The 21,060-nt window shown below is 35.3% G+C and overlaps 2 protein-coding genes across 9 annotated transcripts in view; both read left to right on the forward strand.

Annotated features, from left to right (window-relative positions):
- Positions 1-4,647, forward strand: part of PPP2R5C (protein phosphatase 2 regulatory subunit B'gamma) — a 63,812-nt gene extending 59,165 nt beyond the window's left edge. For all 7 annotated transcript variants that reach the window (XM_026698506.2, XM_026698509.2, XM_087922205.1 and 4 more), the window contains one exon: positions 1,780-4,647. In XM_026698506.2, the coding sequence (XP_026554291.1) occupies positions 1,780-1,911 (132 nt within the window). In that variant the 3' untranslated portion in view covers positions 1,912-4,647. The remainder of the gene's footprint in view (positions 1-1,779) is intronic.
- A 7,625-nt stretch (positions 4,648-12,272) lies between these two features.
- The window catches only part of DYNC1H1 (dynein cytoplasmic 1 heavy chain 1), a 64,450-nt gene continuing 55,662 nt past the window's right edge, over positions 12,273-21,060 (forward strand). For both annotated transcript variants that reach the window (XM_026698513.2, XM_026698514.2), the window contains exons 1-3: positions 12,273-13,945; positions 19,150-19,237; positions 20,842-21,015. In XM_026698513.2, coding sequence (XP_026554298.2) covers positions 13,357-13,945; positions 19,150-19,237; positions 20,842-21,015 — 851 coding nt within the window. In that variant the 5' untranslated portion in view covers positions 12,273-13,356. The remainder of the gene's footprint in view (positions 13,946-19,149; positions 19,238-20,841; positions 21,016-21,060) is intronic.

A 21,060-nucleotide genomic window follows, 5' to 3' on the forward strand; every position in this document is an offset into this window, starting at 1 on the left:
GTTATAGCTTATAAACTAACATACTGCTTCTAATTAGTATTACCCAAAATCATAAAGAAGAAAAGATGGAAAACAACATCATAATAGCTGAACTTTTCACTCTTTCACACAAATAAGTACTGAAATAAATGCTTCTAATGGGTATAGCATGCCAATTTTTAAAGGCTTGTCAAACAAAAAAACAGTCAAGAATTCCAGGCCTGGGACCCTAGTAATATTCATGCCTCTTAAAATTCTTAAAGGCAAAAAAAAAAAAAAGTTTAAAATACAACCATAACTACTGAAACATTACTGTCATAATGTGTATATGGGGCTATTGAACAAATCATTATTTTAAAGCACTTCAAAACTCTGGTTTGTTTTTCACTTGATGACTGATTGTAAATGTGATGTTTGAACACGAGTATGTGGTTTGATTTTCTCAGGAGGTAAGGGGATGTCATTAGCTTTTGTACTTTGTCAGTAGAGGTATATGATGTGTTGCCTGTTTTTCACTTTGCTTATTGATAGTTCAAAAAAATAAAACTTATCTGATTTGGTGACTAAATACTATACAATTCTGGCCATAATATATCTCACTGTATCCCTGCTAGATGTACCAGTCATTGAGGTCCATCCACTGCCTCTCAAAGGTTATTATACCAGGTACATACAAGTAGTCCTAGCTTAGCAACCACATTTGGGGCCAGCAACTACATGATAGCCTATAATTATATCTCATAAACAGACTAGAATTATATATTATATTTCCACTGTAGTTACTGTTTCCATAATCTATTCCATAAGAAAGAAATAATAGGAATAAATTCTAGGTACATATCTTCTCTTTCCATATGAATTCTCATTTGCAGCTGTCTGTTCACCTAATAGAAAACTATGCAGATGTATATACATATATATGCAGTACATCAATGCGTACCCATCAGCGTGCATAAATAGTGTAATTGTATCCTGAGGACTTACGTTCATATTATATAGATTCCTGGTTAATTTAACCATTGCTTCATTGAAAAAGTCTTCAAGATCCATTTGCTTGCAGATCATGCCTTCCATATATCTTGACAGGAGATTTAATAAACTACCTGTTGGACATCACCTCTATCCTTGTGGTTTTGGTCCCCCAGTGCCCCTTTTAAAATGAAATTAAAGCCAAATTACTGATAGGTTAATTCAAGAGACCCAACCTTGGGAAATTCAACTATCTTCTTGCAGAGATGTTTTCAACTGTTAGCATCCAAGTTGGTTGTCAAAACTTAGAAACACTTAAATTCCTAGTTGTGGTTGTGGCTTTGTTTTGCTGTGACTATTTTACATCTAATACTCTTATTAAACAGTCTTAGTATTTTGTTATTTTATTGTATTTTATGACACACTGGATGTTATGACCTGTGGTTACAACAGTAAGCTTACTTACTTATGGTATAGATAGAGCAAATAAACTTTGTACCAAATGGCTTCCTGAAGAATCAGAAACAAACAGAAACAATTTCAGGGGAATGCCATGGAAGGTATGACAAAATCCAAAAAATTACAGACTAGCTGTTTTTCTTCTACAGAAATCTGCTTTCTTCTACTGCTTTTTCATTCTTGCTTAAATCAAAACAAGTTTTAATGTTTAACTTTTTATGTTTTAACTCAGATGTAACTGTAAGGTGCCCAGAATTATCCAATGGTATGATGGGTGGCCCATACATTTTATTAATAAAAAAATAAAAACCAGACACTTTTTGGTGTAAGAAATCTCTCTGTTTTCTTTAAACATTGCTTCTTTGATTTCAGGGACAGACTGAGCAAAAAAGGGAACGTCCTATGGTACGGCGCAAGTCTGAATTGCCTCAGGATATCTATACCATGAAAGCCTTGGAGTCTCATTGCCGAGCTGAGGATCTACTATCACATGATGGGCATTAGACTAGTCAAGTGATATCTTATTTGGAGAAAAACATTTTTTTCTGGACTCTGTTCTGCAGTAGAGAACTTACCTTTTTTTGTGCCATACTGATCAGTTACACACAAGTCAAAGCTTTTGTTCAACCCCATTCTGTTAGGCAATAATTTCAATACAGTGTAAGCAGCTCAAGATAAGTAGTTCAAACAATGGTGAATTACCTAATTCTGTAATCAGAAACTTGAGTTGATTAGTATTAAACAAAGACATTTTCTTGGTGCTGTTGGCATAGTACCAACCAGTGGGAAGCATGCATTTTCTCCAGTTATTGTTGAAAGGAGAACAAATTATCAAGCACTGCTGCTGAGCAACCATTCAGATATTTCAGGCCTCTTCAAACATATTTGTTTGTATATTAAAAGCTCTATATAGAAAAAGGCATGAAACAATAATGTCTATCATGTTTCATATCCGTACATGTGCTAGTAAATTTAAATTGGTTGCAGTTTCAGGTTTTTGTCCATAATATCCATGTGCATACAATGAAATGCATGTGTGACAATCTACACAGGAGTTCCATGTTTTTTCCTATTTCGATCAGCTTATAACGAGGATAAGATGAAGTGACTTTGCATGGCTTTTCTTATGTAAGTCCACTGAAATAATGAAGGTTGCCAGACCAGTGCCAGATGAACGGAGCCTATTTTCTTTCTCTCTTTCCTCTGTCCACCTCTGCCTGCCATTAGTACCATGGCAATGGTCAAAGTTCTCAATTCATATAACTATTGAGCATTTTATAAATCTGGGGAGAAAAATACCTGAAGAGAAAAAAAAATGCATCACTGCCTTGATATATTCTGGCAGTTTGGAAAGTTATTAATTCTTTATTACAGAATGGTAATTTTTCATGACAATCTTAATCACGTCTAATTTCTAGAAAAATGGTTAAATCCAAATTTGGTTCCAGATAGAAGACACTGTTGGTTGAGTACTTTGTATGGATTGAAGCCATATTTTCTGGTCCGTTAGCATGAAGTACAAAATTAATATTTTGGAACTGAACTGGTAAAGAAGTTGTGCTCCTAATAATAAAAATATGTCTGCCTTGGCTAAAAGTAAATAACATTTTTAAAGAAATTGCATATATCTCTTGATTTCAGAATTAATTATCAAAATGGCTTTCCCGTTTTTCTCTCTCTTTTTTTAAAGTTTTTAGTGTATGGAGTATGTTACCTGCTAAGAATTGTTACAGACATCAGGACATAGATTAATTTGGATACCTTTTCCTGGCTGTTATTGTTTAGAGAGAGAGATGCATCTTAAAAAATTTAGCATGGACAAATTCCTTCTAATAACATTCCAACTTTTTCAGATACCTATTTTAAAAGCTGAGAGATTAGCTATAGTAATTCTACTGTCAGTATATATTTTGATGAAATAAGTGTACACACCTCCAGAGAAAAAGAAAACCCATCTATATTACTGTTGATCTTCAAATGCTGCTATGTATTCCATAACATAGCTTGCACGTTATGAGTTTTCTTTTATCTCTTCTAGGTGGGAAAGCACAAATTTTCAAAAAAATGTATTGTGCTTTGTCTTTAATATTTGATTGCTCTCAGGGTAGCCAGTATTTTAGACTTCAAGAGCAGTTTCAAATCAATTTGATTTAGAATTAGTTACTTTTTTTTTCTTATCTCTACCACTAACAAAATTTGCAATTTCTTTAAAATAGTTCTTTTAACTGATATATCTTGATCCATAATAAATACTTTGCAAAGCAGGCATTTTGAGATCAGGGCCCTGGTTGGTCTCAAATATGAAATGTCCAAGGTATATTGTGAAAATTAAGAATAGATCATATCAGGTGAGAATGATGGGAATTAGTGATAAGAAAAAACTGAATATAAAGACCACTCCAAGCTTCAAACAAAATACCTATTTTTTGTGAAAATAATACCTGTTAAACTTGAAAATAAATATGCTTTGCCATAATGAAATAAAAATAATTAAAAGCAGTTTAAATATGTCTTCTCCATTTTGATGAGGGGAAGGGTGCTTTTATAATTGCATAAAGCAATGTCTGTATGTATTTTGATATGCCATTGTTTGAACTTCCCATCTTTAGCTGATAATTTATCAAATATCTTCTTCATAATTTGGCTGTTCAGTAGGTTCATGAAAGAGGGTTTTGAGAAGAGGCAATCTAATTTTAACCTGGGGAATGGGGGATTGAAAAAATATTGTATATCAATGTTTGGTTGACTGTGTAACGCGCAGCATATAAGACCTTTCACTGTCTAAATTTTACTTTTGCTCTTTACTGAAGATAAACATTCACCAAAAATTAACTATTCTGGAGTAGGTAGCATTATTGCCATCACAATTCGTTCTAGAAATTTCAGGCTAGTTCACAAACTTGCCTAAGCAATACTAAGATTTAGTAGTATTCATTTGTTTGGCTTCCTTCTTATCACCATGTTATGCTCTATACAAGTTATGTATTAAATTATTGTTAAAACAAATACATCCCAAATAAAGTGTACAAATAAAAAACAGTTTTGGTGATTGTTACTCTTCGTAAAGTTCAGTGTTACCTATCTTCCCATGTTCTCCAGAACCTTATGCCTGTACATCAGGAATGTCAAAAGAATATTACAAGTGTCTTCTTTTGTGTGGCTTTAGTATGGCTTCATTTTAATATTGTACATACATTGTACTTTGTTTTATTGTAATGAGTAATAAAAATGTAGACTTCATATTTTGTACAGAATGGTCCTATGTACAGAATAAAACATTCCTAGAAACAGCAAAAAAAATAGGTAAGTGGCACAATTTTTCTTTATACCTGTATCTTTATGCTTTAGTGGAATGCTATGTTAATGTACCAACATATTTTTAATATTTTGTAATTTGGATTTTTTGTTCGGACATTGTTTATGGAAAAACTTCATACACCTGCCATTTAATATGCTCTTTTATCCAGTTTTTAAATTCTACAAATGGTGTATTCTATGGATTAAATAAAAAAGAAATGGAATTTTACCTGCTCATCATAACACTGCTTTTAGCCCTAATAGAGAACATTGTAAAGTGAGTGTGGATTAAAAAGTGTCTAAGTAATACTGAGCAAACATCCAATTTTATAGAATATCCACTCAAACTTCCATATGTTCTTACAGCAGTGGAGGAAATTGTATAGGTGGTAGCCAGAAGAAAATTATTCTTAGAAAAAAATAAAATATAAAGTGAACTATATAAATATAAAGCAAACGGCACTCCTTACTAGCACTGATGATATCATCTAGTTTGGGTAATAAAACATCTGCAAGAAAACACAAACTCAGAGAGCACCAAGGACCCCTCATTTCAACCCTGAGCTACAAATATTCTCCTTTATTGGAATATTATTCTTACCCTTTCTTTCCCCCTAATAAAGCAAATAAACAACTTTCCAGACAACTTTCTCTCCAGTTTTTCCTACAATCTCAACATTCACTGGTGGAAAAAACTATAGCTGTTATCCTGATCCCACTGAATTGATCCTCTGGTAATTCTGGAAGTTGAGGAAATTTGTTCCGTCCACTAATAGAAAAATTCTGACTAGCATCCTGTCTGATTAATACTGCTTATCACAATGTAAGCCATATAAACCATTGTCTGGAAAATATGGAATGCATTTTTCTTCGGGTAACTCAAGATTGCTGACATAAATTTTCCTGTCAGGGTTTCAGGCATATCTGCACAGACAGTGTTAAATAGAGAATATTGATTGTTACCTGTTGCAACTTTTATTCTTGCCCTTTTCAAATTGTCTTGAGGGTGTTACAGGGTTTGTAGCAATTGTTAAGTATTCTTGTACAAACATGAACTGTCTTCCATTTCCCAAAACTAGATAAAGAGAACCAAATTAAACAAGTGAATCAAAAATATGCACTGCACCACTGTATCTTGAGGACATCAAATTGTAAAAAACTAGTAATAAACCAGTATTCAAATAAATTGACAAATTATTTGTCATAACATACTTAGACTAAAAAAGGCCATCTGTTTTAATGTCTGCAGTGACTTAGAAGATGTATGAAATAATGCAGCACTTCTATAAAATAGTATATTTTTATTGCCATGTTTTGAAGTCTTAAAACTTAGCATATTCCAGAAGTTTTAGAAAACCTAATGTGGGTTATGGGATCATGGATACTATTTTATGAAAACGTTGCACACATCAAAACTTCAATTTTTCCCTGTCTTCATAGAGAGTATAAAGCATCTTCATAACTGCCTTTATAGTCACTTTTCCTCTGTTAAGTGGAAATGCATGATGAGTATGTATACCCTCCCACTTTTGAAATGCAGCATCACTTAACTTTTCCATTCCTGTCTTCTTCTCCCACCCAAACACAACAGGTTGTCAAGGCTCTAGATTATCTTTACAGAAGAAAGCTGCAGCAGCTATGGAATGGAGAGTAAATAAATACTGGTCCTCTGCTTGAGTGAAGTGCCATTATATGTAACCAGTGACCTGAATAGCAAGTGAATTCTCAGGGCATTTATTGTCATCAATTTATGCATTTCAGGATAGCAGCATATTTATATTATTGCATGGGTCTACTACATAGAAGGCTTCTACAGTGGTATTTTGGTACTCAACTGCTTTGAAACTCATCAAATTTGCCACTCAATACATTTTGACATGAAAATTTTGTCCCTGTACTTATCATTTGTTTGGTATTCAATGTATAAGGTAGTACTTGTCAGTGTTGACTACCCTATGACTCCCTATATTATTCCTTATAGAAAAGAAATTGCTTGGTACTTACCATGCCTCCCAGAACCAATTAATGATAAGTACCTATCTAGGTACCATTGTATGTATGCTTATTAAACAGATATAAATTAATACATTACTGTAAAAGATTACTCTAAACCAAAGCCAAGGATAGCACTTCTACATGAAAAAGATGGGCCAATGTCTCACCCCACAAAAATTAAAAGCAACAATGAATTAGGAGGGTCAAATGAAAGAAAAAGTATAAAACCAATCACATTGAGCGTGGAGAGTTCCCAACTACTGCAATTGTCCAATTGCAAAAAAAAATATTTTTGTAAAAATTTTATTTGGTTTTTCACAAAACAATACAAATAAAATATCTTTTTTTGAGAATAGCATGGTCCCGGGTTATCACTTCTCCATACAGACACAAACTCAATTTCATATTCATCTTTGTGTTCTATTCCATATCTTATTACTATTTTAACATTTTCTCAACAATTTTTCCCTTCCCTTAGTTTTCTCAACCTTGTTTTTAATTATCTCATTCCTTTCTAAATTCAATTATATATATCTTTTTCTAAGTTTCAATGTCTTTCTAATCATTATATTTATACTTTTGTCTGTCCTGTTTCAATTTCTTATTTTCTTTTCTCATTAAACAAAATTTTCCCCTGTAGTTACTGATTGGAGTATGACACCTTTGTATCTTTTAATTTTTGTCCATTCAACTCTGATTTAAACTTCTATTTACGCCTTTACAATTATAACATTCAATATAACATAATTTCCAGTCGAATTCTGCTTGGTACATTCTTAAAATGCACACTAAGTTCTTAAAGAGAAAGTATATATATAACAATAATAAATAAAATACTTATTCTATTCCAATTCAGCTCTTTCATTAATGTTTGTTATAATCTTTAACATCTTTAACATTTCTTTTTAATAGGATATCATACTTCCTTAGAAACACATATTTCCATAATTTTTTCATATTTCTTTCGTATAACTCATTAATAATTAAAATGATCCCATCCTTTCCTAATTTCATTCTCTCATTCTCTTTCATTTATTTATTAACAAACATTCCATTACAATGAGTATTTTACTATCATTTTAATCACACTTGTTTCATATTTTCTAAGTTCATTTCTATTTCTAATATAACAAGTACTATGTACCCTTGCAGAATCCCTCTTTCAATTAAATTTTCACCCATTATCTCTGTCTTCTAAATAGGCTTATACCTTTAAGCCTTGTATGTTTTCCGTTTCTCTATATCCTGTTTCTGTCCTTTATAACTTCTTTTCCTTTCCCTCTTCCCCCTCTTCTTCTCCCTCCCCTTTTTGACCCCTTGTCTCTCTAATTCTAATCCTCTCTTCTGTTTCTTCCTAATATTGTAATTACTTTTCAAACTATTCTTTTTTTTTGAGGGGGGGGGTTCAGATCTTAAATTTTTCACTCTCTCCCCTTTCCTTTTTTTCCCCACATAGAATTACTTGGTCATTGAAGATGGCTTCTTCTTTGTCCCGCCCTTCTTGTTCTACAGGCATTTCTTGTTGTTTCTCATAGTTCAGGATCTCCATTTCTAAAAATTGAAATACGAAGCCAAAACAACCTCTTCCTTGTGCATCTTCTTTCTGTTTTTGAAGTTCCATTTTCAGTTCTTCCAAGAGTGATGCCATTTTAAAAACTTTTAAACAACCACCCAGTTGATTTTAGTCTTCTAGATCCAATAACTAAAAATCCAAAAATCACCAAGTAATCCAAATAATCCAAAGCTGTTTCTTCTTGCTTCTTTGTTTCCACTTTCTCTTCCTGGGGTTCTATTATCTTGTTACAAAGTTTCAGTTAGAATGTATCTTTTAGGAATCTTGTTAAAGTTTCACTGTTAATTCCTTTTACTTCCAGGTGGTCTCCTCCATTTTTCCAGATCCCACCCTTTTGTTTTTTCCTTTTCTCTCCTTTTAAAAGTTTTTGAAAATCCAAGTCTTTATTATCCTTTTGACATTTTATTTTCAGCTTAAATGCCTGTTAATATCAAAGTGGATTTTTTTCAGTTTCTTACTTAAATATCTTAGTTTTCAATATAGGGAAGGAAAGGGAAAAAAAAACAAATCCTTTCCCTTCCCTCTCATTCCCACTTCAAAATCTTCTTTGGGAGCAATATTATTCTTTATAGTTCAAATTCCAGGGTACCTTATGTTGCTTTTTCAGTTCGACCCGGTCAGCCAAAAATTTTTCTTCTTCCTCCTGCACATTCTTTTCCGGTCGAGTTCTTCTTTGAGGTGGCCTTCTGACCACCGCTGCAAACGCTTTTGGGAAAGGGAGTAATGGCCAGCTGGGGAGGAGAGATGCGGCTCTCCTCAACCCTGCTGGCAGTCTCCCCCCTCTTCACCACCTCTATGGGGTGGCTTAGCCCCGAAACCAGCCAGCTCGGGGCGCTCCAGCGGCGAGCATGGATCGAAATTGCACACAATCGCAGATTTCGGTCCATTGCCGAAGAAGCTCAAACTGGAAGTCCCACCAATTGCAAAATCTTAATGGCACAGAACTAAGTTATAAACGCAAATCAGTTTGGTTGCAACTGTTGAAAGTCTAATGGTACTCTAACTTGTAACATACATGAATCATTATTCAGAAAAAAAAATCTTTTTTTCTGAATATTTTCTACGTGCATTAAAGTGCCTTTTTGAAATCCAGTCTAAACAATTAGTTACAAGCTACGTACCTTTTTGTGCAGTGAGCTTATGCTACTGTTTCTCTGCATAATATTTTATTAAACTGGTATGCTGCCTGACTCCCAAAAATTTATGGCTAACATTGAAACAATTTACAACAATTTAAAAAGAAAAAATAATAAGTTGATAAAAGTAAGGTTTCTCATTTGCCAAAGGTTAGGTTAAAAAGTCAGAACCTCCCAATGCTAAATATTTACAATATTTAAATAACATAAAACAGTTCACATGTTCATATTAGTAAAATAGTGAAGGTTGTGTGTGTGTTGGAGGATGTTCCCTTTCCTTATATAGGCATATATGCAAAGAAAATCTAAAGCAAGGCTGAGCAGAACACCTGGATTTAGTATATCTTGTAATTTGTAGATTGGCAAGATTTGTTGGCTTCTGCTTGTTTTACCAATGGCAGCAACAGAATAAATCACAGCATAAATTAGATTGCTAATATTAAAGAAATGTGACAGAAATCCAATATAGGTCTTTGACTTATGACAATTGAGCCCAAAATGTCTGTTGTTAAGTGAATCACTGCAATGGTTAAGTTAGTAACCCAGTTGTTAAGTGAACCCATTGATTTTGCTTGTCAGGAGTTTGCAAAAGAATGACACATGACCTTGGAACACAGCAACAGTCATAAGTATGAACCAACTTGCCAAACATCTGAATTTTGATCAGGAGACCCTGGGATTTTGTTGTAAGTGTGAAAAATGGTCATCAGTCACTATTTTCAATGCCATTGTAACTTTGAATGGTCACTAAATGAACTAGTGTGAGTCAAGGGCTAATTGTAGTGCATTTTGGTGTAAAAGAATCAAAACACATTTCCTGGACCATTCTTCACAATTTTTGCACCAAACTCAGGCTGGTAGATTTAAACTAGTGTGTTTGTTTGAATAGATTCTACAGAGCTGAGGTTTACTCCTGATTTATGGGGGGAAATGAAGATTCTGGAACAAAATCCTCTTTTAAGTTACTTTTTAAGTTCCCCAGTTTTATGGTTCTGGAGTACTTTATGCCTTCCCCAGAAGTGCCGTCTGAGGCATTTTGGGAGATCATTGCAATTGTGGGCCTATCCCAAATCATTTAGCGCCTGACTCAGAACAGTATCACAATTTGGTGTTCCTGTCAAAACAGTGGCAATGGGATCTGAAATTGCAGGGAGGGCTTTTGGTGTTCTCTTTGTCATGACTGGATCACCCTTTCATTTCTATGGGATTCTCTAGCAACACCACCTGCTGCAGTGAGCTTAGACTCATTAGATCAGTCTGCTCCCTGCAACTGAGTGACTTGAGTACTTTCTTCCAGATTTCCACAGTACATATATATATATTTTATTTATTTTGATTTGTCAGTTGCTTATAAGGTATAAGTATATACATAGTTATGAACACATGAAATGGGTACATATAAGAAAAATAAAAGAAACAATAGGACAGGGACGGTAGGCACGTTGGTGCGCTTATGCACACCCCCTACAGACTTCTTAGGAAAGGGGTGAGGTCAATAGTAGACAGTCTAAGGTTAAAGTTTTTGGGGTTTGGGAAAGAAACCACAGAGTCAGGTAGAGTATTCCAGACATTGACCACTCTGTTGTAGAAGTCGTATTTCCTGCAATCAAGTTTGGTGTGGTTAACCCTGAGTTTGTATCTATTGTGTGCTCTTGTGTTGTTATGGTTGAAGCTGAAGTATTCATTGACAGGTAAGTCATTGTAATGTATGATTTTATATACCATACTTAGATCAGACCAAAGACGGCGTAATTCAAGGTTTTCTAGGTCTAGAATTTCAAGTCTGGTGGCATAAGGTATTTACAACAAGTAGAGGAGTGGAGAACTTTTCTTGTGAAATATTTCTGGACTTTCTCAACTGTGCTAATATCAGATACATAATGTGGGTTCCAGACTGATGAGCTGTATTTGAGTATTCGTCTAGCAAATGTTTTGTATGCTCTAGTTAGTAGTATATTACCAGAGAAAAAGCTACGTAGGATTAGGTTAACAACTCTTAATGCCTTTTTGGCTATGTAGTTACAGTGGGCTCTAGCACTTAGATCATTAGAGATGAGTACTCCAAGGTCCTTTACAGAGCTTGGATCATCAACAAGGTCTTGACTATATATGTAAAACAGACTCAAAATGAATACCAATAACTTTCTTTTCCACATCTGGAACAAAGGAATTTTCCACGCCACTAAGTTGGTCCTATGTGCCCAACCTTGAGAAGATAGTATATACATCCAACATGAACCGTATTCTCCCTATTGCTGATCCATATTCTGACCATCTGACAATTCCTTTGTTTGAACCTCAATGGTGCAGTGGTTAAAGTGCAGTACTGCAGACTACCTCTGCTGCCTGCAATTTGGCAGTTCAAATCCCACCAGGCTCAAGGTTGACTCAGCCTTCCATCCTTCCAAGGTGGGTATAATGAGGACCCCAAAGTTGTTGGGGGCACTATGCTGACTCTGTAAACCACTGTAAACCACCACAAAATCTTAACAGGCTGAAAATATACATTTTAAGGCTATCCTTGGATGGTATTAGAAATATATGTTAGCATTGCTCCCATCAAGATAAATTAAGTCCCATTAGAATGTGAATGAGATATGAGGAGAATGACAGAATGAAGAATCTTGACTTCAAATTGTAGCCAGATATAATAAGGGAAAGATTCAGAGAGATAAGAAAATGGGAATAGCCGTAGAATGGGAACACTGTCGTCAAATCATTATTTCTGCTCAGTTGGAGATGAAGGGATAGGTTTTTCTGATCCCAATTTGACTAACATTTTGGTTTTGATTTTTGTCTTTGTTTTTAAAAAATGAAATCCATTTTAAAACATTTACATTTTTTAAAAAGTTTTTCCATTCTGAAGGAATACTGGTCAACTTGGTTAATAGTCAACCAACACTGTGTCGTTTAAACAAGCTCAAAATATTCTACTGGGAATATTTGGACGTTCTAGAATTTAGAAAGAATTCCTTGTCCTATCATTTACTCGTAAATTTCCCAATTTCATTCAAAAATACATAGCTCAATAGCTATATTTTCACTTTATGCAAATCTATTTGTCATTGTTTGTTGGATAAACCATAATTAGCTGGAGTCACACATGTAAAGCAAGAAGGAAATCATAGCTCAGCACAATGAACAAACCTAGATTTTGTGATTTATAAATCAAAGTTTACAACTTACAACTGGCTTGATCCAGCTAATAGTGGTTTATAGTATTTAAAAACCAGTTTTCATTGAGCATAATACTGTATAAAAAGTCCATGGATAGTTCCCAAACAATGCTCCCAGGTATGAATTAAATGTCACAAATAATTGTGCTACAAGTTAATTCAGAAACAAATCCCATCTCTTTAATTAAGTTTTCTATCAGTGGTTAATTATTACTTGATAGTTGCCTGAATATCCGGCCCTCTTCCAGCTATTCTACTGCAATTCAGGAAGAGGCTGAGACAGCAAGAAAATAAGGTTTCTCCACACACAGCAAGGACGGTTCCAAAGCTCTTCCTAGCTTGTTAACTCCGATATCGAGCAGTTGCTATGAATTATGGAGCCAGACGTTTGTCAAGATCTCTCAAGGAACACTGCATAAAGATTAGTTCTGTGGTTGGACCATACAACTGTCCCAACCTTAGTGATGCAATTACATTTTTCAGGATCCATCAATTTAAGGGTTAGCCCTTGTTTTAACCTTTTCAGCATAAGCTTGTGAACTTAACGAAGTTACTGTGAGATCTGGGTTTGGCTGAAGTTAAAGCTAACGGTAGAGCTGCCCGACCTACATGGCATAAGGGTTTCTTCTTCGACCCAGAGGCAAGTCCAGAATATCAAGAAACCGTCGCGGCATAAGTTGAAACCGAAACGGTTCCCTCTATTAACTAAAATGCAGACGGCAAAGCTAGCATACTAAGCATTTTGCGATCTTTTCGTTAGCATGGTCGTATTATGGCATCGGAAACAAACCAAATAATGCCTCGGGGAGAATTGATTCAGATTTTAACTAATTCAACTGCGATTCACGTCGGAGGACTCGCTCGCCAAGGACTCAATCGAACCGGGCCGCAGAGAAAGCCCGGTCTTCCGAGCCGCATAATTTCCCACTACACTTCCCAGGATCCTCCGGGGCGGGGCTGTCGCGAGGAAGGCGTAGTTAAAGAACGGCGTCGTGGACGAGGCGGGGCTCAGTGCGAAGTTTCAGAACTCGGCGGCAGTGGAGGCTCTGGAGCGCTTGTAAGTGCGCTCCGTCCATCTCGAAGCCCATCAGCCATGTCCGATTCTGGCGGCGGCGGCGGCGGCGGGGAGGACGGCGGCGGCGGCCTGGAAGCGGCCGGCTCGGCGGTGCAAAATGTGGCCGACGTGTCCGTGCTGCAGAAGCACCTGCGCAAGCTGGTGCCGCTTCTGCTGGAAGACGGCGGAGAGGCCCCGGCCGCCCTCGAAGCGGCGCTGGAGGAGAAGGGCGCCGTGGAACAGATGCGGAAGTTCCTCTCGGACCCGCAAGTCCACGCAGTGCTGGTGGAGCGCTCCACCCTCAAGGGTGAGTCACCCGCGGCCGCGCTTGCGCCCCGGGGTGCGTTCAGACGAGCTGCCGAAGGAATTGGCTGGGGAGTCTGAGGATGGGGAGAGAGAGTCTTCGCCCAGGGGTTAAGCCGCAGCTGCGCGGGGTGGAAAGGATGGAGAGGGTGTGGCCGCAAGCAGCGGCTGTCAAAATGGCGGCCCGGCTTGTTTGCTCCTTTGTCTGCATTGTCGGCGCGGGGCTGCCTCCACCCGGAGGACTCGATGTCAGCAGTCCTTCTCTTGAGAGGGTCCCGCGTCGTGTTGCTACCTTTAATAGCGGCCGTCCGGCTTTTTGCAGCCCTCATCCGTTAGGTGGGGTCTAGAAGAAGCCCGGCGTCGCCTGGCCCTAAAGAGTGTCTCTGCCTCTCCCTACTCCCGCCCCGGCCTTGAAAGACTGGCCAAAGTGTGTGTTCGTGTGTCCTTCATTTGTATGGCTTTGTGCCGCTTCGACCTGGCGAATGCTGGCGGTAATTGAACATTTGCCAATGCCTTAAAATTAAATGATGGAGCACAGCTGACATAATAAACACGGCTGGCCGAATCGGCCATGTTTGTTTTATCAATGCTGTAAATCAATTTTCATCTGTGGAGCACCAGATCCTAGGAAGCTGATTTACCTGCCAGATTATTTTCACCTTCCAGTGTACAAGTATTTGTTCTGAATGGTCCTGGCCTTTTGCTCACAATCCATGTCGTCTTCTATGACTCCTTATAAAGCTTCATACATTGAGGCACATTTTGTTCCCTGCAAATTTGGGGCATAACCATCTGGGAGAGTCTTTCATTCACCAAAACCTGGGACGAAAAGATCTGCCCCATCATTTTTAGGTGTGTTAAAGGATTCTGAATGGATGTAACTGTTTGATCAGTAGTTAAGATGCAAGAGAAAATTTAAAGTGGACAATAGTACCTATTTTGGAATGAACTTTTAATAAACCGCTCAAGATTATACTGCACTCTGGCCTTACAGTGAGAATAGGGTCATCAGAGAAAGGAAATAATCTGATTTGCTTTGTCAGCCTAATATGCTAGAATCAGCCATTGACCCTTTTCATCATAACACTTTAACGGATGAGTTGAAATATCTGTATTTTGCACAATAAGCTCCATTACATATTGTGTGCATATTCATTGTAAATTATTTAACTACAAGGTTAAGAAATGTTTGGAAAACATACTGCTTTCTTAATAATATTTTGCATTTCCTAATAAATACAAAAAGGTTCTCAAGATGGAACACCAATAAGACCCCCATAGCCTTATTGCAGTTGAATATGCGCTTAGCAGTTTAAATGTATATTTCCATGGCTTACAGATAATTGTCTTGTAATTAAACTGTAATATAAAAGCAAACTTTCTGTAAGTGAAATTCAGTTTCTTTGCCTAAACAATTATTGGTTTTATAAAAGTAAGATTAAAAACAAAGAATATAAATCTAAAATCACACACTGTCACAGTATGAAAGGCTTGGTTGAAGAGGTGAATTTTAAGCTTTCTAAAAATGAAAATATTAATGGCCATATGTAATTACTAATTGATTAAATTTGATAACATGGGGATGACAAGGAAGAAAACCATCCAAATATCTGCAATTTCTTTAAGCAAGTTTAGAAGTCATTCAGGAGACTTCTAAGAAGAGATTGTTCATATGTAAAATCAGAAGTAATCATTTGCAATATTTAAAATATTGATAGGTATTGTTGAAATTTCAGAAAGTAGTTTAGAATGTTTTTGCTTTATATAAAAACACATGCTTCTAATATCCTTTGTGGTTGAAGAATTGTACAACAGAGAATTTGTAAGCATTCTCTGTACAATTCCTTAAATTCATGCACTGTTAATTCTCCAAAACTTCTAAATTAGTGGTAGGATTCATTTTGTGACTAAGTATTTTTGAAGGGTATATTTGGGTGTTTTCCAAATTGAGTGATAGATTCTTTTATGATCTTTTACAAATAAAATAATTTTTATAAAGTTATTATAGACTTTGCAAGTAGATTTACAGTTTTTATTGGAACTTATCTTGTGCACTATATTTTAAAATCATGATAACACAACTTATTTGTGTCACTAAGTCACCCTCCTCATTTCCATTTGAATGAAAAATAAGAAATTTTTAGCTTTAGGTCCTTTTTGATAATTTGGAGATCTGTTGTGCAGTAATTGCTAATATCACTTAAATGAGATCAACTAGTGTTAAATGATAATCAAAATAGTGCATTTTAGTTGATCATTTATTTTAAAATTTAAAAGTTGATTTAGAATAAACTATAAAGCAGAAATAATGCCAAGTTATATTGGAGCACTTTAAAGAGCAGTCTGTTTTTAGACCCAATGTATGTTGTGCATAAAATTTGAGTAGAACAATGGAGTATCTTTACTCCTAGAAAGGCTATGTCCCTGATCTTACATCTTGCAGGAATTGTTTTTTTCCCCTTTCTAAAACACAAAAGTCTAGTAAACCTTGCTAAAAGTATTTTAGCTTTTTAATAAAAGAATAACATTTGTCCATTATCTCAACTGATTCTTGATAGTATGAAAAATGCTGAAAGTTCACTTAAGTATATTTTCCTCCAGAGATGTATTATTCAAGCTTATTGCTCTTTCTTTCTGTTTCCCCGTTCTGGGTGTGCCTCCCAGAAAGCACGTCACTATGCTGCATTGCAGTGGTGTCATTACTACAGCATTGTCAGCTAAGAAATTGATAATTGAATCCCATTTTCCTTAAGCTATGTACCATAGTTTTCCCGTAGGTTTATAAAGAATCCTTTAATATTTGGGATGATTGTAATTTCTTTTAAGTAAATGTTATTTGTACTGAATCTTGACAAATTAGAATTCTGCAGAAAACTATTTGCAAACTATAAACTAGCATAGTTCAGATGCAAAAATGTTAGTGAAAAGACAGTTTATGTAAAATGATATAAAAAACAGCAATAAATAATTCTAACTTTAGGAATCTTCGTTTCTGGAGCCTTGCCCACCCAAACTCCCAATCTCTTTAGCGCTTTCCTGGCTTTTACAATTTCCTGAATTTAAGCCAGTACAAAGCAAGGAACACTAAATGCAAGTATTGAGGAATATATCTAAAAGCTTTGAATTCTCCTTGACTAAATATTGCTTTATATAAGAGTAAGAGGAATCATTCAGTTACTTTTGCTCAGCCCCAATATACATTTCAATTTCATGGCTTTTAAAAATTTCATTTTCATTTAGATCTTCCTAGGATAATTCCAGCAACAAAATATCAGTTAAAATTCTTTTTTTTTTTAATGATTGGATAACAAACAGAAATAAGAAATAAAATAGAAAATTAACCTTTAAGAGACCTTAAGAAAGCAAATGATAAATGTGTAGAATATATAAGAATAATAATTATGGATTAAGTTATTAATGTTAAATAAATGTAAATGTACTGTGTTAAGTCATATAAGATAAAAACCTATATAGATGTCAAAAATGCTGATGAAATCATGATGTTTTGAGTTGTAATAATGGAAACTTAATAAAAACATATTTTTTAAAAAATCTTTTTTTTTAGAAATCATGTACATATTTATATTTTCAGTCATCTTATTCAGAATCAGTTTGTAAACCATTAGAATTATTTATTGCAAGATAAATTTAGGATAATACAAAACCAAAATGGCAGTATATTTTAGAATATTTCTTGATACTGCAACTTCGTCCAGATGTATTAGCAATATCTTAAATTTGCAAATTACTATTTTTAATTAGAACACATTTTGGATGATTCTAGGCCTGAATTTGTTTGTCATTCTTTTTAATAAAAATTGTGATTTAGAATGGAATAAATGATAAAGAACATTAGTTGACTAATGACATTAACAAACTAAAACATATGTGTGAAACAAAACAAGAGTATAGTTTATCTGAATGGTGGTATGAGGAATTATAATAACCCAGCAGGTTTCCAGGAAGAATGAAGCATATTCAAAGGAGAGGAACAAAACAAGACACAACATAGTCCACAGTTGGATTTTGAGAAAAGGAAGTGATTTAGGGTAGCCACTTCCTAGACTCACCTAAGGTATACAGGTAGTCCTCAACTTATAATCATTTGAAATTACAGTGACACTGAAAAAAGTGACTTATGACCAGTTTTCACACTTAACAACCATTGCAGCATCCCCATGGTCACATGATAAAAATTTGGACGCTTTGCAACTGGAATGTACTTAAGGCATGTTCTGGAGTCATGTGGTCACCATTTGTAACTTCTCCAGTAGTTTCCAACAAGCAAAATCAATGGGGAAACCCCAATTCACTTAACAACGGCATGATTTACTTAACAACTGCAGTGATTCATTGACAAATGTGGCAAAAAGGTTGTAAAATGGGACATAACTCACTTAACACCTCTTTTGCTTAGCAACAGAAATTTTGGCCTCAAAAGTGATTGTAAGCCAAGGATTACCTGTATGCATAAAGTTAGGGTAATAAAGGGTAACTGGCAAGATTCTGTTAACATGGTGTAAGCAAATAAAGAACTGAACTTTACTTGTTATGTTGTTCTTGGACTAGACCTAACAGATGGAGTACAGTTGATAAATACATGCAAGGAAGTAGAGATGTACATGTAATTGTGAATTAAAATGTGGTAGAATGTGGCTTGCATTCCTAGGAGGGAGGAGCTGATTTCTAGAGGATAGGCAGTAGAGTTTAGAAAGTATAGTCAGTAGGAAGAAGGTTAAAAGGACCCCTTCCTAGCTATTCTCAGAATATATAGTTATGCTTCAGACTCTGTCTATAAGTGAAGAACGATAAAGGAAACTACTCTCAGGTTACTCCACGTATCATTCTTGGTCCTGTTAGAAAGGTTAAATTGTATATCAAAAAGTATGAATTGGTAGTTCTGAATAATTTTGAATTAAGCATGGGAGAGATAGAAAAATATTAGTCTTCAGTTTTGAAGAGACTGTATGACCCCAAGTGGTTTTAAATTACTGATACATACTTGCTTTCTGTGTATGAGGTAATGGAAAGTGTTATTTTGTGCAAGAAGGTGTTTAATGATCTATTTTTAAAAAATCTCATGACTTCCTGTATTTTTTAAATAATGTTTCCCTTTATCCTTTTTTTTTTCTTCTCTTTTTCATATATCAAAATAAAAATGTATTGGTGGAGAAACTGATGCTAGTAAGGTTTCTTAATTCTTTGCAGAGGATGTTGGTGATGAAGGAGAGGAAGAAAAAGAATTTATTTCTTATGGAATAAGCACTGATATTCATTATGGTATAAAATCAAACAGGTCAGTCAAGATATGTCATGTAAATATGCTGTTCAGTATGAGTCTGTGCCATTAAATATGTCTAACATACATGGCTACCTGAAAATGACAGATCAGTATTCGAGGCAGAATTTATTCATAAATAAAATAAAATGGAATCAAATTTAAAAGACAGATTTTTTGTTAGTCAGTTAAAAGACAAATTAGAAAGCAGGATTATTCTCCTTTCCCTTTTGAAGAGTGAACTTAAAAGCTTGGTTGTACTCTCATTATTTAGACTTGAATTTAGATTCCTCATGCAGTATTGTAGTTAGATGATTCACCAATACCAATTCTATGAAGCATATCTCACTTTCTGACACAAAAATGTTGAAAATAGCAATCATTTCATGACATATGTCATATGAGTAATGATCTTAATTTCCCATAAGATCTTGAAAAGAAATTGAAAAGAGATAAGAATTCTACAATCAGAGACTACATTTATTTGGCATTTTTAAAGGAATTATATAGTCACTGGAAAGAATAGGGTCAGGATGCTCAATTCCCTTCTTTTTTTAGTGCGAGGTAATTGCTTAGTAAAATTGTTAAGCACATCAAAGCAGGGGTGGGTTTCTCCCGGTTCTGTCCACCTCTGTAGAACCAGTAGCTCTGAAGAGCAGCAGACATAGAACCGGTTCTATGTCTGCTGATGCTTTTGCCCACCCGGGCTCTTACCTGATCTTTATTTCCTGATTTTTCAACTTCAGCTGCTGAATGAGGCACAGCTGCAGTTAAAAAAGCAGGAAAAGAGGACTGTTTCAAAGGCTGCTTCTCTGCACCCAGTGTGTTAATGATGATTGCTTGCTCGCAGCTTGCAGAGAAGCACATAATAAATCACCCAAACCTCATAAATCCCGAACCGGTAGTTAACCCTGTCGTATCCCACCCCTGCATCAAAGGCTTAATTTTTGAAGGGTTTTATTTTTCTCAAAAGTGGAAAATTCGCAACTTGCTAATAATTTGATGCTGAATTGTGTGGCTATAATCTTAGCTTGCAGCACATAGATGGTGGTGTGGAAATTTATGTTGGGAAAGCTTTCTTGCCTGGTCCTGATTTAAACACTCTTTTAGTAGTTTAATTTTTGTGTCCAGACTATCAGAAAATAAGGCTACACATGAAGTCAAAACCTCTCCAGAAGAAGGCAGTGACAAACCATTTCTATATTATGGCCAAGAAAATTACATGAGCCTGTTCATGGAGTCAGTAGAGTTGAGCATAGATTCAATGATAAGTTATCAGGCAAAATTATATCATTATACATGTGGCCTTTCAAGTAATTTGGTAGGATTTTATTGTTTTAGTTTTGTTGAATGCCACCAGTAACTTGCTTGTGAGCTGGGCAGCCATATAAATTAGACAAGAAAGACAGACAGAATAAAAATAGGTTCTGTGATACTACAAAAGTATTTAACCAATGTTTAGGTTTTGATAATATCTTTATTTAGTATCAAATAAACATGTTTAGTACATGTTTGAAGTGGAAATAAGATACAAACTTAACAAAAATTAAAACTGCCTATAACTTGAATATTTTCATGTTAAACTGAGTAAATGCTCACTATTATTTTCTTGTAATCTATAGTTTGGCTTTCATTAAGCGGACACCAGTAATTGATGCAGACAAACCTGTTTCATCCCAGCTCAGAGTTCTCACTCTCAGCGAAGATTCTCCCTATGAAACTTTGCATTCCTTCATTAGCAATGCTGTTGCTCCATTCTTTAAATCCTACATCAGAGAATCTGGCAAGGCAGACAGGTAACTTACTCTAATTGGTACAGTTTGTATTTCTGATATGAATGA

Source organism: Pseudonaja textilis, chromosome 1 (genome assembly GCF_049901715.1).
Source record: "Pseudonaja textilis isolate UNSWEBS1 chromosome 1, rPseTex1.2, whole genome shotgun sequence".
NCBI lineage: Eukaryota > Metazoa > Chordata > Lepidosauria > Squamata > Elapidae > Pseudonaja > Pseudonaja textilis.